This window comes from Rhinolophus sinicus, linkage group LG02 (genome assembly GCF_036562045.2).
Source record: "Rhinolophus sinicus isolate RSC01 linkage group LG02, ASM3656204v1, whole genome shotgun sequence".
NCBI classification, from domain to species: Eukaryota; Metazoa; Chordata; class Mammalia; order Chiroptera; family Rhinolophidae; genus Rhinolophus; species Rhinolophus sinicus.
This window is the reverse complement of record NC_133752.1, coordinates 9179486-9194767: the sequence shown is the minus strand read 5'-3', so window position 1 is coordinate 9194767 and position 15282 is coordinate 9179486. Positions and strand designations below refer to the sequence as shown.

The following is a 15282-nucleotide window of genomic DNA, read 5'->3' as shown; positions in this document are numbered from 1 at the left end:
CATCAAGCAAGATACAAACAAACAAAACCAGCATTTCATAAAATGCCCCATCAATTCATCCAAGTGTGATGGGAAGGGCACCTACTGTGAAATCAGAGGAAAGTGGATCTGAGTCCTTACTGGCCGTGTGACCTTGAGCAAGTAACTGAGTGTCTGCAGTTGGTTTCCTCCCTTTCCTTCGGGGTTTCACAGGGGCTTGAGGTAACGACAGTAACAGCTAATATTCATTGCACACCGATTCTGTGCCTAAGTGTTGTTATGTAGCAGCTCATTTCTCATGTGAGGTGTGAGGGCACCTCCGTGCTTAGAAGCATGAGTGCCTGCCCTGATCACGCAGCCAGGTCAGAGCAGGGCTGGAACAGAAGCTTTGCATTCACTCAGCACTCATGTTCCTAAGCCCTATAGAACATAGTGTGAAAGGAAATGCAAAGGGCTGAGCCATTTCTATCATTATCATCACATCATGTCAAGAAATAGTGTGTGTGCACAGTTCTCCTGCCACGTTACCGAGATTAGCTGCATCAGAGGGGCATTGTTGGGGTCATTCGGATCGAGCTTGGACTCTGCTGCCCACTTGGCCAACTTTTTCATGTCCGTCAGTCCTGAAGTACCAATAGATGAGATGGCGTCTGCTCTTTTCAAAGCACTGGAAAAAAACAGGTTCATTCCATGAGATGGACTTGACCACAGAGCAGTTTGCATCAGGACCGCAAAATCCCAGGGATGCATTATTTAATTATTCTCCATAAGATTGTTTAAGGAAGCTGTCATTCTCCATGAGATTGTAAGGAAAGTCTTCTGCCATTTTTCCTTCCTTGATGATTGCTATTAAATATGTTATAAGGACAGTAAAGAAGTATGAATGGTGGGAGAAAATATTTGCAAACCACACATCTGATTAGGGGTTAATATCCAAAATATATAAGACACTCATACAACTCCATAGCAAAAAAAATAATAATAATAATTAAAAAATGGACTAAGGAACTAAATAGACAATTTTCCAAAGAAAATATTCAAATGGATAATAGGTACATGAAAAGTTTCTCAACATAACTAATTATCAGGTAACTGCAAATCAAAACCATTATGGGATATTACCTCACACCTGATAGGATGACTTATCAAAAAGAGAAGAGATAACAAGTGTTGGCGAGGATGTGGAGAAAAGGGAAACCTCGTGCACTGTTGGTGGGATTGTACACTGATGCAACCACTATGGAAAACAGTATGGAGGTTCCTCAGAAAATTAAAAGTAAAACTTAACATATGACCCAGCAATCTCACTTCTGTATATGAATCTGAGGGAAATGAAATCACTATCCCAAAGAGGTTTTTGCACCCCCATGTTCATTGCAGTATTACCATGTTTCCTTGACAATAAGACCTCGTCAGACAATCAGCTCTAATGTGCCTTTTGGAGCAAAAATTAACATAAGACCTGGTCTTATTTTACTATAATATAAGACTGGGTCATATGATATGATATGATATGATATAATATAATACAATATAATATATAATACTGGGTCTTACATTAATGTTTGGTCCAAAAGACACATTAGAGCTGATGGTCTGGCTAGGTCTTATTTTCAGAGAAACAAGGTATTTACAATAGCCAAGCTATGAAAGCAACTTAAATGTCCACTGACAGGTGAATGGATAAAGACAATGTAGTGTATAAATACAAAGGGATACTATTCAGCCATAATAAAGGAAATCCTGCCATTTGCGACAACATGGATGAAAGTTGAGGGCATTATGCTAAGTGAAATAAGCCAGACAGAGAAAGACAAGTACTATATGATCTCACTTATATGTGGAATCTGGAAACAAAAAACAAATTTATAGAAACAGAGAGTATAATGGTGGTTACCAGAGGCAGGGGAGAAATGGGTGAAAGTGGTCAAAAGGTACAAACTTCCAGTTATAAGATCAATACGTCCCAAGGATGGAATGGACAGCGTCGGTCGTGACTATAGTTAGCAATACTGTGTGGCATATTTGAAAGTTGCTAAGAGAACAAATCTTAAAAGTTCGCATTACAAGGAAAAAAATTGTAACTATGTTACATTACTGTATTGTATACTTTAAATTTATACAATATTATATGTCAATTATGTCTCAATAAAACTGGAAAAATAAAAGAAGTATAAACGGAAGGAATACAAATGTGATGGTCCCTACAGCTGCCCAGTGCATGAAAGTGTCCCTGGATAGGCTCACGCTCAGGCCATTGGGGAACCATCTGTAGCTGAAGCTAAAAAGAAAAAGAGAAAAAATAAACATGCAACTAACGTAAGCATAAACTTTGGATACCTGGATCCCAGGAGGCGGGGTTGTCAGCTCAGTGAGTGGGGCCTTATTAGCAGTACTGCATTTCTCATCACTCACACCGTGTGTCACCCCTCTCCTGAGCTGCAGCTTTAAGGCCCAGGAAATTTCCCTAGCACGAAACTCAATGAAATGAATGCACTACACTTATACTCAGAGGTGCAAACAAGCCTTCACTGGAAATGGCTGCCAGTCTCCTGCTGAGAGAGTGCAGAGCAACCGTTATCACAGGGGCAGAGTCTGTGTTGAGGGACAGGGCATACAGGGAAGAGAATAAGCCTGTTCTGTTTTCCCACATGTTGAATGACACTCTGGGACTTGGAAAGCGTCTTCTCGATGATCAGAATAAGTCCTTTTATTTTATGGACAAGGCAGTTGAGGCTTACGGTGGTAAAATGATCAACTCAGGACCCATCTATTGAAGCATGAGAGAAGCAAGAGTCAAACCCAGGCTACCTGGCTCCTAAGCCCAGGCTGCCTGGACAGGCATCAACCACAAAGCGAGGGGCCTGCTTGGGGCTCTCTTTCTTCTGTTCTCTGTAGAAACCTAAGAATCTAGCCATCAAGGAAGAGGACTGAGCACAGGGACTTACCTATAAGCAGAAGGTTCCACACTAGTCATCATTAGCAATGATCCCTCACTTAGGACCAAAATCTACAGCTCTGTGCAGTGGACTCGCATGCCTATACAACAGGGAGCAGAATCGCTCACAGAGTTGTTGTGAAGATTAAATAAGAGACAGTGCTTTTCTCTGTATCGTATACTGATAAAGGCCAAATATTTGTTAGGCTATTCATATTTTAATTTTTACCTTAAAGACAACAAAATCTCCTGAAATTACTGGCACAGGACGATAAAAGGAAAAAATATTTGCAAGCTTTTTCCCTACCAGACATCACTAATGCGAATGCTGACTCTGCTCATCAGTTTATCTCAGCCAACTTACCTCCTAAATCCAAGGTTCTGCTGTGACAGCGGAGGAATTAAAGGGATCCCATTCTCTCCAACGGCCCATGCCACACTGTTGGACACTTTCCCTGAGGTCATCAGAATCAGTTGATTACTACCGTCCGCTTCAAATGAGAAGGGTACCCCTAGGGAAACACCAGGTCAAACAGGGTGTTGTTTAGAAAGACAGAGCGAGCCCAGCCCTGGTGAGAAAGCAGACAGTAGACAACGGAACAGTGTGGGTGGGGGTGGCGGGAATGGGTAGGGGTGGCACACATAATTCCACATCAGGACTTCAGCTGATGATGCTCGGAACCAGCCGCTTGGCTCTGGGTCTGACAGCAGACATTATAGTGACCGATGCCCTCTGGAGTGGGACCATCTGTGTGTATATTCTGGCTCTGCCACCTCACAGCTGTGTGACCACAGACAAATAACTTCTCTGAGCCTTAGCTTCTTAATGTATAAAATAAGGGGAATAATAGTGTCTCCTTCAAAGGATTATTGAGAAAGACATTCATTTATTCATTCACTCAGTAAATACTTAATTGAGCTCCTACTTTGTGCCAGGCACTACTCTAGGCACTGACGACAGAACTAAATGGATGAGAATCCTTGTTCTCATGGAGTTTATATTCGAGTAGGGGAGACAGGCAACATGTAAGAATAATAAGAGAAATGGGTAGTATGTTAGAGGGTGATGTGTGAAACATCAATTAGGGAAGGTATACAGAAAATGTGTTTTGGGGGGTGTGGAGGGGTTGAACTTTTAGATGGGATAGCCAGGGGAGGCACTATGAGAGGGGGATTTTGAAAAAAGGCCCGAAGAGAATGAGGAAGTGAGACATGTGGAAATCTTGGGAAGAGGTATTCTTGGCCTAAGGTGGGCGGGGCCTGCAGTGAGGAGCGTGGGTTAAATGAGGAAATGAGTGCAGAGCACTCAGTGCCTGGCCACTAGTGAGCTCTCCACAGCGCGAGCTGTCACAAAGCTGTGAGACAACAGGAAAGCCTCGCTGATTCGGCCCCGCTCATTGGAAATTAATGATAAACAGTCTCTGGGTAGCATGTTTAGTCAACTAAAGGAGGCACTTCAGTATAGCAACTTCACACTGGATTTAATAGTATTAAATCCACACTCTGTGTTAATAGTATTAACACAAAACAATACCACTATTACACTGTAATAGCATTGTTGTGTTTTTCAAAGATCTTTCCTACGTATTATTAAACATTCCATCTTGAACTTCAAAATAACTCTATAAGGCACTGAAGGAGGTAATGTTAGATCCATTTCATGAATAAAGAATACGATATTCAAAGAGGTTACGTGACTCCTAGGGTCACAAGCTTGTCAGTATCAGCTGAAATGGAACTAAAGCATATGTCTTCAGACTTTTAGACTGGTGATTGGATTTGAGCCTCAAAGAATTCTTACAAATAAATCTCCAGATAATGACCTCACAATAAAAAAATCATCAAACACATGAGGAAACAACCCATCATGAAAAAAATGGCAATAGAATCAAACCAATAAGCAGACAAGTGTTAGAATGATCAGATACAGAATATTAAAAATATTTTTAATATGTTTAAAAATAAACAAAGTAATGAATGAATAAAAAAAGAGTGAGACTGAGAAAAAGACAAAAATATTGTTACAACTGACCAGACTGATTGGAAAAGAACTAAATAGAATATCTAGAGGTGAAAAGTATAATAATTTGAACAAGAAATGCAATGAGTTTCAATGATTAGGCACCGATTGTTGGAAGACAGATTTAAAGAAATTACACAGAAAGTAGCAGTGAAAGAAAAATATACCAAATATATTAAAAGAAACCCCAATAAACTTTAATTTAAAAAAAACCCACAAGAAACGTAGTGGAAAGAGTGAGATGGTCTATCATATATCTAACCAGAATTGTAGTAGTTAAGAGAGAAAATGAACAATCTCCCTTTCATAATTATTTAGTCACTTCAAACTTTTCAGCCTTAAAATAACACCATGATGTAAATCTTTTATGTGCAAAGCTTGTCCTCATTTCAAATTATTTTCTTAGGAAACGTTCCTAGAAGTAGAATTAAGGAATCAAAGAGGTCATTAATTGACACTGTCAAACTATGTTTTCACAGTTACATGAATTTACTGGCCACCAATAGTATAGAAAAAAATGACTTTGCAAAAAATAGTTTATTATTATTGTTTTAATTTGAATTTCTGATAGCAAATTTATAATTATCTGGTTGATTCAAAAGTGAAAAAAATATATGTTCAAATCTGACAGTGAAATTGCGAGCCACTGAGAACAGTTAATTTTCCATACCACTTCCAACTCCCTCGTGGTCCAGTGTCACGTGCTGGTTACTGCTAAACTCCACTTCCTCAATGGGAGCCCTTCCGGTGATAGTGGTAGTTTCAGGAATAGGCAGAAACACTTCAGCTAGCAAGGTGGTACTACTGTGTCCAACTGTTTCATATACCTGAAATCGAGGAAGAGAAGCAGCAAAATTAAAACACAATAGAATGTGCTCGCTCCCAGAAAATTCATCCATTTCTTTGTTCTGGTCCACTGGTCCACCGTAGGGCGCCCATCTCAGAATGCAAAGTCAAATCTCAGGAAGTTTCAAATCTCCTCAGTCTCAAAAAAATACTGTCAGACTTTGAATCAGGATCCAAATGTATCCTGTACATTGCAATTGATTGATATGTCCCTCAAGCCTCTTTCAATTTGTAGGTGACCTCCTCTTTTTTATACTTTTTACCTTTTTTTATACTTTTCCTCTATTTCTCTATTGGTTCAGAACTCTAATGGAAAGAAGAAGTGCCATTTATTGCTTGTACCAATATCTCATAAGAGCCCACAGTTTCATAAACTTATGTAGCTTGTTGTTTATTGCACATAAGACCTTGGTTTGACCTGTTGAATTGTGGACTCATTGGCATGAAGTTTTAGCCTGAGAATATGGTGTGTTTTCTTTCCTTTCTAAAACTTTCCTTTTTTGCTACAACTTATTTCACTGTGGCAGCCCTTTATATGAAGCCTACTAAGGGCGTTAGGTCTGTTACCTCGTCTAGTCTTTTACCACATTCCCATGAAGGATGGTTTGTGAGGAAGATTAAGCAAGACAACAGACCCAACAATTCTATGATGGACTTGAGGCTCAAAGATGGGGAGAAACTTTTCCCAATCACCCACCTGGTAAGTGCAAAGCTGGGAATCGAATACACAGATGATTCACCTGAACACTCACACTTTTTGCTGTGTCTTCCTCAGGGGCCAAGGAAAACCAGAAAAGTGCTTAAAAAATTAAGAATCCTTGTATAGCCATCATCATGATCCATAAAATAGAATTAGTTTAGACAAGTTGGTGAGAAATTATGATTGGAATAGAATTTAAAATCTGAATAAAAGAACAACAACGAAAAATGGAAGTACAGTGAAAACAATGGCTATAATCGAAGCTTAAGAGATCACCTCAGCATATGTACTGTGATCCGAAGGCCACTGAGCTCTTCCTGTCTCAGACTTCCTGGTTGCCCAGAACTCTCAAGGGAGCTGCTGTCTCGGAGGTCAAGGGTGCACTGTTTACTTTACTGCAGGTGCTTTGACTCACTCACGTACCCAAGCTGTGCCTAGGGCACTAAGCTGCATTGTCTCCCAATACCCACTTATATGCCACCACTGTACCCTTTGGCTTCCCTATGGGACACTTACCTATTCTACCGAAATCCCTTTTTTGTGTGTCCTTGGTCTCACTGGATGGTGAGATTCCCGAGGGTAGCGATCTTGCTCAATTTCCCTGTGACTTCCCAGGACCTACATGTGTGAATTAATGTATCTAGAAGGGAACAGGTAACTCCTAATAGAGGTAAGGCATTAGATGATAAAGCTGTTGGTGGTGCTGTTCTCTTGTCTGAGCAGCTGGTAGACTTGATGGTCGGATGGCTCTCGGATTTTTTCAGCTGTCTGATTATATTCCCAAGGTGACTGTCAGCTCCTCCCACAGTCTGCAAAGGGCAGTGTGGTGAACAAGACAGGGAAGCCTTGTGGTCCAACCAATCTGGGTCTTAATCCTGACGCTGCCACTTGTTAGTTGTGTGACCTTGAGCATGACCATACCCCCTGTCTGCTCTTATTGTAAAATGAGGTTGTTTGCTAAAGCTGAGTAGGAAGGCAGTGGTGAAGCTTAGCTGAGATAGATCAAAAGTCTCTCTCCTTCATTATGAGCTCAAAAACTGCTGCTGCTGCTTCCCCTGGGCAGTTCACAGTAGGCACGTGCATTTTTGTAGTAGTTTGCAGCTTACAAAGCTCTTTCATGAACATTACCAAATATCTTGTTGAATATTCTTGGTCAATTGATTTTAGTAAACTTTATGAAATAAGTATTTCTGTTATTTAAACTTGTTTAATTTAAATAAAAGACTTGTAAGATCTTATAAGATCTGTCTTTTCAGGACATCCTAATTTTTTTTTTATATGAAGACATTAATCTGCTGAGGATTTATAGAAAATTTATGGCATATACTATATTTGTAATTAAATCATCAATATTTCTGGGTACCCAAAGATAAGGAGGTGAAAAACAAACTACATTAAGGCTTAAATGCTTAAAAAAAAATCAAGACCTAATAAAATCTTGTTATTCAACTTAGGGGAATAGGAAACCTACTAAAATACCATTTATGATGGTGAGATACTTTAGAAGGTGATATAAATGCAGTAATTAGGATTCCATAAACCTTTCCTGACCTTGTATCTCTATTAACTTGTACGATTTCAGAATTCCAAAACACTCCAACATCCAAAGCGGTTAAATAAGGGTGTGAAACATATTTAAAAATAAGAACAAATGCAAATATCCAGGTGCATTACATCTCCTTTCACAATAGAAGAAGCTAGTGTTTCTTTACTTAGCTGTATAGGACAAAGTGGCTAATTATATGCCTCCAGTGGCTTTGCAAAAACATGCCTATTAGACTTGAAAAGTTCATCAAATATTATAGAAGGACCAGGAGAGCTGCTTCTGAGCTTGTTTTGGTTTGTATGCCTGTGGGTGTGTCCTGTGCTGGTCACCACGCTTCGTGATGACCAATAAACGCTCAGTTATTACAGAAAGAACATTTCTGCTGGATGTCCTTGTTCCCAGAGTGTGGAGCCACATTCCTGTCAAGTTTCAGGAGAGGAACTGAATGAGGACACTGATGCTGGATCTGTAGGACAGAGGCAATTATGAACGCCAGGGGAATGGAGGGTTTACTAATTGGGACCACTGTCTCAGAAGACAATTATCAATTGTTTTTGTTTAATAAGGAAAAATGGATTCCATCTGACAGAGCCACAAAACATCCAAACATTTCCCAGACTTTTCACCCTACTCCTTTAGGGTGGCAGTAGTTCTATTTAATGCTAGGATACAATCCTGTTTTTTAAAAACTAGAAAATGGGCACTTTGGATTTTAAGTAGGTGTTTGTAAATGGCTTTCTATATAATTAAGTTTAATTTTTGTTTTCATTCTAAGTCAGGGGTTCTCAACCTCAGCACTATTGATATTTTGGGCTGGATGGCTCTTGGAGGTAGCGAGCTGTCTTGTACACTGTAGGATGTTTAGCAGTATCCCTGGCCTCGGCCACTGGATGGGCCAGTAGCACCCCACCAAATGTGATAATAAAAATGTCTCCAGACACCGGATGTCCCCACGTGGGGGGCAAAATTACCTCTGGCTTGAGAAGCACTACTCTGAGCTTGTATGTGTGTGTGTTTGAAAATGGAATGTTAATGGAGAAACATGATAGGAAATATAATTTATGTTCAACTGTTTAGAAATCCCCGTGTTGCGTAAAACAAGGCAGCAGTGAATTCACGATAGCAGTTAGATCAACTGCTGCCAAACTGGGAATAATTATGGATTTATTATTACTTCCCTTGGATTTGGAATGTTGCTTGCTTTGAACTCAATAATCTGGGGCAAATTTACCTGCTCCCAGTATTGAGAATTGTATAGATAAGAGGAACATTAGAAATAGAGGGACAGTGAGTTAAGATAGATAAAAGACAATACTCCATCATGAAGGAAAGTTTATATTGCAGGATTTTAAATGTCAATTCTCTGATTTTAAAACAAAACAAAACACAGTTTCCTATCTTGCATTTGGTGTTGGATCCGGTACAAGTGAGTGGTTGTTTTTTAATCTCAGCTGCCGTTCACCAGTCTGTTAGTCAGTCACCTCTTGGCGGATGTCCCTATTTCCCCTCAGTGTTGAATCAAACCTTTCCTACTTTGGGGCCACAGACTCCTTTCCTTCCCTGGGAGCCCCCTCAGAGCCCTGCCCTCCTGTGTCATCACTCCCACCTCCGAGGACCTTTCTATCACATCTTGATCCCACCCCACCTAGTATCCTGTGGAATCCAGTCCCTCCCCTTTCCTACCCACTCCCCTCGCCACTTTCCTTTTTATTTTCAAAGTCATCGATCTTTTCTCACATCTGACAAACATCCTCAAATCAATCACACCCTTAAAGTAAACAGGATCCCCTTTCAAACTCTTGATCCATTTCCCTCCTCCCCTTCTCTGCCAAGCTTCTGGGAGGGGAGCCTCCTCTTGGAATCTGCATTTTCTCTCCCTCCACCCCACTGGACCCAGTCAGCAGGTCCTCATGTCACTACCCACTGCAGTTTAGTGGCCAATCAGGGACCACACCCACTTTGTCTTTCTGTTTCTCACAGAACATATATGCACAAAATACATGTCCAATAAAACGCTTGTTGGAATGAATGTACAAATGACAGGTGGGAGCAGCATAATGAGGTGGATGAGAGAACAGGTTGTGGGGTCTGGGCCCTGGGCCTGCCACTGCCTGGCTGTGTGACCTCAGGCCAGCGATGTCACTGGGGACAATAACACAGCTACCAGAGGAGTGTTGTGAAGATTCAGTTAGTTCATACACAAAAATGGTGCCTGGTGTATTGTAATGGTTCAATGACTGTCACACTAAATATTGTTAAATGTCAACACAACTCAATACATAGTGATGCCTAAGGTTGTTTTTTAAGACTTCTCCCACAGTAATTAATTCTCAGTGTGACGCAGAGATACATCAAATTTTGGACTTTGCTCTTCTTTACTGTTATACTCAATTAATATAGTGAAATGAGTGTGAAATACACTGTTTACCCCAAAATAAGACCTAGCCGGACAATCAGCTCTAATGTGTCTTTTGCAGCAAAAATTAATATGAGACCCAATCTTATACTATGTAAGACTGGGCCTCATATTATAGTAAAATAAGACCGGGTCTTACATTAATTTTTGCTCCAAAAGACACATTAGAGCTGATTGTCCGGCTAGGTCTTATTTTCGGGGAAACATAGTAGAGCCAAACAGACCAGGGTTTGAATTCTGCTCTGCCATTTGACTTGCTTTGTGTTATTAAGTTACTCAGTATCTCGGAAGCTCAGTTTTCCCCCCTTTAAAATTGGGAGAATAATAGTAGCTGTGGTTTTCTTCAGGATAACAAGATGGCATACCTAAGAACGTGGGGTCCTGCAGTAGACACTTGCTAAATGCTATTTCCTAGAGATTTCCCCCATTTTCACGGGTTCCTGTCCAGGCCAAGCTCCCATCTCTTACGTTTAGATGACTACACCTGTCTCCACCTTGCCCTGTGTGATCCATTCTCCCTACAGCAGCCTCTCTCCTTCCACCTGCTGCCGGCCCCCTGGGCCCTCTGCTCCACACACTCAGCGGTTCCTGGCACCTACTCCCCTGGGCTCCAAAGGGTGGCTCTCCACAATCTGACTCATCCAATTGAGTGAGTAGATAAGACATATATGAAAAAAATATATATCTGTTTTGGCCTTATGTCCACAAAGGACCAACAACAACCACAATGTGAACAACGATCCTTCTCCAAACAAGATTGGTTTTCCACTCCAACCGCGCAATTCTGTGGTCAAGCCAGAGAAGTCAGGAGAGGCCTTGGGTAGGGAAACTCAAGAAGAGCCGACTCGGTGAAAAGGAAACTTTCCCTATTTCAATCCACATGCCAGGAATATGGAAGCTGAACAGGATTGATTCATAAAGAAAAACAATAATGCTAAAAAGTGTAGAAACCATCCTGCAGTATTACATAGCATTTGTTAGTTTGGGGAAGTCAACAAGATGAATGTGGGGTGATGATATTATAGATGTGAGTGATAAACAAAGTAAAAGGGGTAATCATCACAAAGCCTTTTCATTTCTAAATCAAATTTCATTTTTGTGAAAGGCCAAGCATTTATTTTGGAAAGACCTCAGAAGTTAAGATTTCAAGACTTTTCTGGAAGGACTCTGGCCCCACTCCAACTCTCCTATCCCCTGAAGTCCAATCTCAGCCTTCCCTTGGCATCAACTTTGATTCACTTCCTGTTTACTCTCTTAAGTCAAACTGTCATCAAGTCTTGTCAGGTCCCCCTTTCAAAGCTGCAGTGCTGCTCTAATTAATCCCTTCCTCCCATTTCCACTGCCAGGCCCTGATCCCACCCCTCACTCCCGGCTTTTTGTGCTAGCCTCTGGATTTCTCTTGTGCGTTGTAGGACTTCCTTGGCATTCTTATCTCCAGCCTGGCTAGGAAGCACTCAGCCTCATGGTTCAAAACACGCAGGAAATCAAACATCACAGTCCACACTGTTCCCTTCCAGGGTCCTGTATATCGGCACACTGCCGAGTATTAATATCTTTGTAGTTCTCTCTCTCTCTCTCATCAACTAGCTGGGTTTAAAGCTCCCAGAGACAAGGCTTTGTGCCCTCCTTTCTATGCATAGCTGCCAATTCTCCTCCACTTGCCTGGCTCAGTATCAGACAGTTAGCTCTTAACAAGCAAACAGCAAATATTCAAGCTTTGGCCGTTGATTCATCAATTGTATTATGGTTTTGAGATTCTTGGAACTTTTTCTGAAATACATGAGGGTCTAAAATTGAGAATTCGATAGCACTCGCATAAACAGATGCATTTAAGGCGATTTTTCTTACCCGTCTAAAGTTGCCAGTAATTCTTGAAACTCTTCTAATTCAAAAGTTACAAATTACATGGAAAATTTTCAACTGACACAGTACTATTTCTAGAATGTTGAAATATAATATCCTCTAAATTAATTTCATCTGTAACCACTACTCAATTATTAAAAATTATGCCATGAGCCATTAAGAGATGGGATTTGATCAGTTACCAAATCTCTATAGATAGCTTAAGAACTTAAACAACAGTCTTTTTGTTTGTAATTTTTAAAAGATTACATGATTCAATTTTTAGGGTAGGGCCAAGCTAATTGCATACAAGTATATTTTTTGGTATTATACAATAAAGTTTTGCTTATTTATTTTTTAAAAAATCATAGTTTAGAGAATTACTCTTTTCACATTACTTTAAACATGGTTTTGGTTGTAATATTCACAGCAAGCTAATAGTCAAGATAGTACACAGGAGAGAGTACATGAGGCTTCTCTTATATTTTAGATTATATGTGAAATAAAATACTGGCGCACTAGCGGAAGGTGGAGGATGTCTTTTCTTCTGTAGTAATTCAGAAAATTTAGAGCTGCCCAGAGCGACTGCCCAGGTGGTCTGAGCTCTCACCTGTCAGCAGAGGCGTGGCTGGGCACCTGCTGGGAGGAGAGACCTCTCCTGTCTTCTGTCCTCTTTTTAGTGGGTTGTCTTCTCCCAGAGCTCCCTCGCCTGCCTCCCTGCCATCTTATCGTCTGCGTCTGCGCGCTCTCACTTTCCTCACTCTAGCTCTCTACTGTTCTTATGTTAATCTTGGTCTGCCTCACGTCAGTTTTTCCTCGGCAGGGAGCAATGGGAAGGACAAGTTAGGGACGAATCTCAAACGAGGGGGCAAACTCTGAATAACTGAGATCTTTGCTGTGCTGGAGCTGTAGAGTGGGAGAGACTGATATAGGGGCCCCAGCACCCCCTTATTATTAGGGGTAAGTGACTGCAAAGCATCAAGCTGCCTTCTGCCATTTGTGTTTATTGACATTCTCCATCAAGTTTTATTCTTCACATAGCCAACTTTCCGTGTGCAGTGTAAGCCTTACCTGCAGCTGTAGCTTAAGCACGTGTTCAAGGCTAGGGCAGCAGGGTCCCTGTGGGAAGCAGTGAGGACCTGGGACCTCAGAACAAGCAGAATGCAACTCTCCCACAAAGCATTTGGACTTTGTAAGTGTTCCAAAGCCCCTCGCCATCCCAACAGGAGGCGCCCAGGAGGGTGCCCAGGCTCCTCCCTGGCCAAGAAAGGCCACGAGTAATCAGGTGTTAGTGGTATAGAAGATTCTAGATTTTCCAGTTTCAGCACATCTGAAATGAGATTATGTCTTTTGATCCATAGTGTGTCATAGTTTAAGTGGCTCAAATAATGGCACATCTCACAGGGAGTGGTGATGAGGTAAAACCCAGTCAGTTAGGACCCAGAGCCCTGTCAGCCATGGCTCTGCTCAGAGAACGGGCAGGAGAGACTGGGTGGAGAGTCAGTCAGTGTGGGCCTGCCAGCTGAGAGCAAGGGTGCTGGTACCCGGTATACCCACCGGTCACCTTCCCAGAGGTGGCCCAGCTCACCTTCCTGCAGATGGGTCTCTCCCCTGTCACTTTCAGGCACAACCACCACATTTCACTCTCTGTATCTATACAGACTTGTAAACCAAGGAAGGACAAATAGGAACTTGAGATTATTTCCCCACGGCTGATATTCAGAAAGGGTATTTTCAGGCTTGAGGAAAACTCGATTTTTCACCAAACTGCCAAATTTAATCCCCTTTCTAATTACCACCCTTTACTTTAACAAAAAGGGTACTTTCTCTTCTCATTCATATTGTTAAGTCAGTTTAGCTGCAAAATAATGTCTTTTATGACACTAGGGTTGCAAATACATGGCACACATGCCTTTGTTTGCCAGAAAAGACTACTTGATCTTGTCCTTTTCCCCACTGAGCCTGGATTTAATGTCAGAATCCTTCTCCATACAGTACTCCAGGCAGCCACTACCTATTGATGTACATTAAGTCTGGAGGTACCATTGCAGCTGTGTAATTATTAAAGTATTTAAATACTCTGTACTGAATGGTAAATAGCTGCTGACCTGGGTCCCCAAAATGCCACCCTGGCCACACAGACCCCACTTCCAAGACCCCCGGGGCCTTCCCACCATGGATCCATTAAAGCCTTGTCTGAACAAGGGCCCCGCCCCATGTGTGGCTGACGTCCCTTCTGATTGGTTTAGCTCTTGGCTTAGAGTGTTGTTCAACATTTTGAATATGAACCCCTGCCTAGACTTCGGTAGTTAAAAACCTTCTAAAGCTGGTAGAAGAAGTTCGAGACAACTAATATCCGACGTTCTTTTGACCCTGGGAAGGAAGCACAGTAGACATGCTCAGGATTAAGTAGAGATGCCAAGAAGTGGGGTGGGGACCTCACAGGGTCAGCACGGAACACCCAACGTCAACCACCTCAGAATGGGATTTTCCCACAGACTGTGGCAATTTTTCACTCCCGAGCTGGTGGTGCTGAGAGCAGCGGGAGATCCTCAGCTCCGAGCTCCGAGCACCAAGACGCAAGCCAAATTCCTTTGCCATTCTGGTAACAGTATTGATAGCTATGGAGTCACAAAACATTTCTCTTAGGGGTGGCCTGTTAGCTCAGTTGGTTGGAGCCAGTGGATGACTTCAACCATCTCACACTTGCGGTAACTGAAATAGTCTTGGGACAGTGACTATAATTCCAATGTGTACCTGCAGCGTTAAACTCTCTGGCCAGTTGACTATCTGCAAATTGAAAATCTGTCCAAAGTGAACTTGGAAGTCCGCCCCGAGTGGCCGGCTGTTGGTCCTGGATACCTCCTTTTCGTTGAAGATCACCTTGACGTACACCGAGCGCCTCTTGACATCTTCCCTTCGCAAGACCTCTGCCCTGCAAAGTGAGATCATTGGCAGGTGACATTAGTATGAACGACTGTGGGTAACTGGAGTG

At 41.7% G+C, this 15282-nt stretch overlaps 1 protein-coding gene across 8 annotated transcripts in view; it reads right to left on the bottom strand.

Annotated features, from left to right (window-relative positions):
- The window catches only part of CC2D2A (coiled-coil and C2 domain containing 2A), a 112035-nt gene that overhangs the window by 42123 nt on the left and 54630 nt on the right, over positions 1-15282 (bottom strand). For all 8 annotated transcript variants that reach the window (XM_074321527.1, XM_019740860.2, XM_074321564.1 and 5 more), the window contains 4 exons: positions 15045-15222; positions 5608-5764; positions 3282-3429; positions 508-646 (listed from right to left, as the gene is read on the bottom strand). In XM_074321527.1, the coding sequence (XP_074177628.1) occupies positions 508-646; positions 3282-3429; positions 5608-5764; positions 15045-15222 (622 nt within the window). The remainder of the gene's footprint in view (positions 1-507; positions 647-3281; positions 3430-5607; positions 5765-15044; positions 15223-15282) is intronic.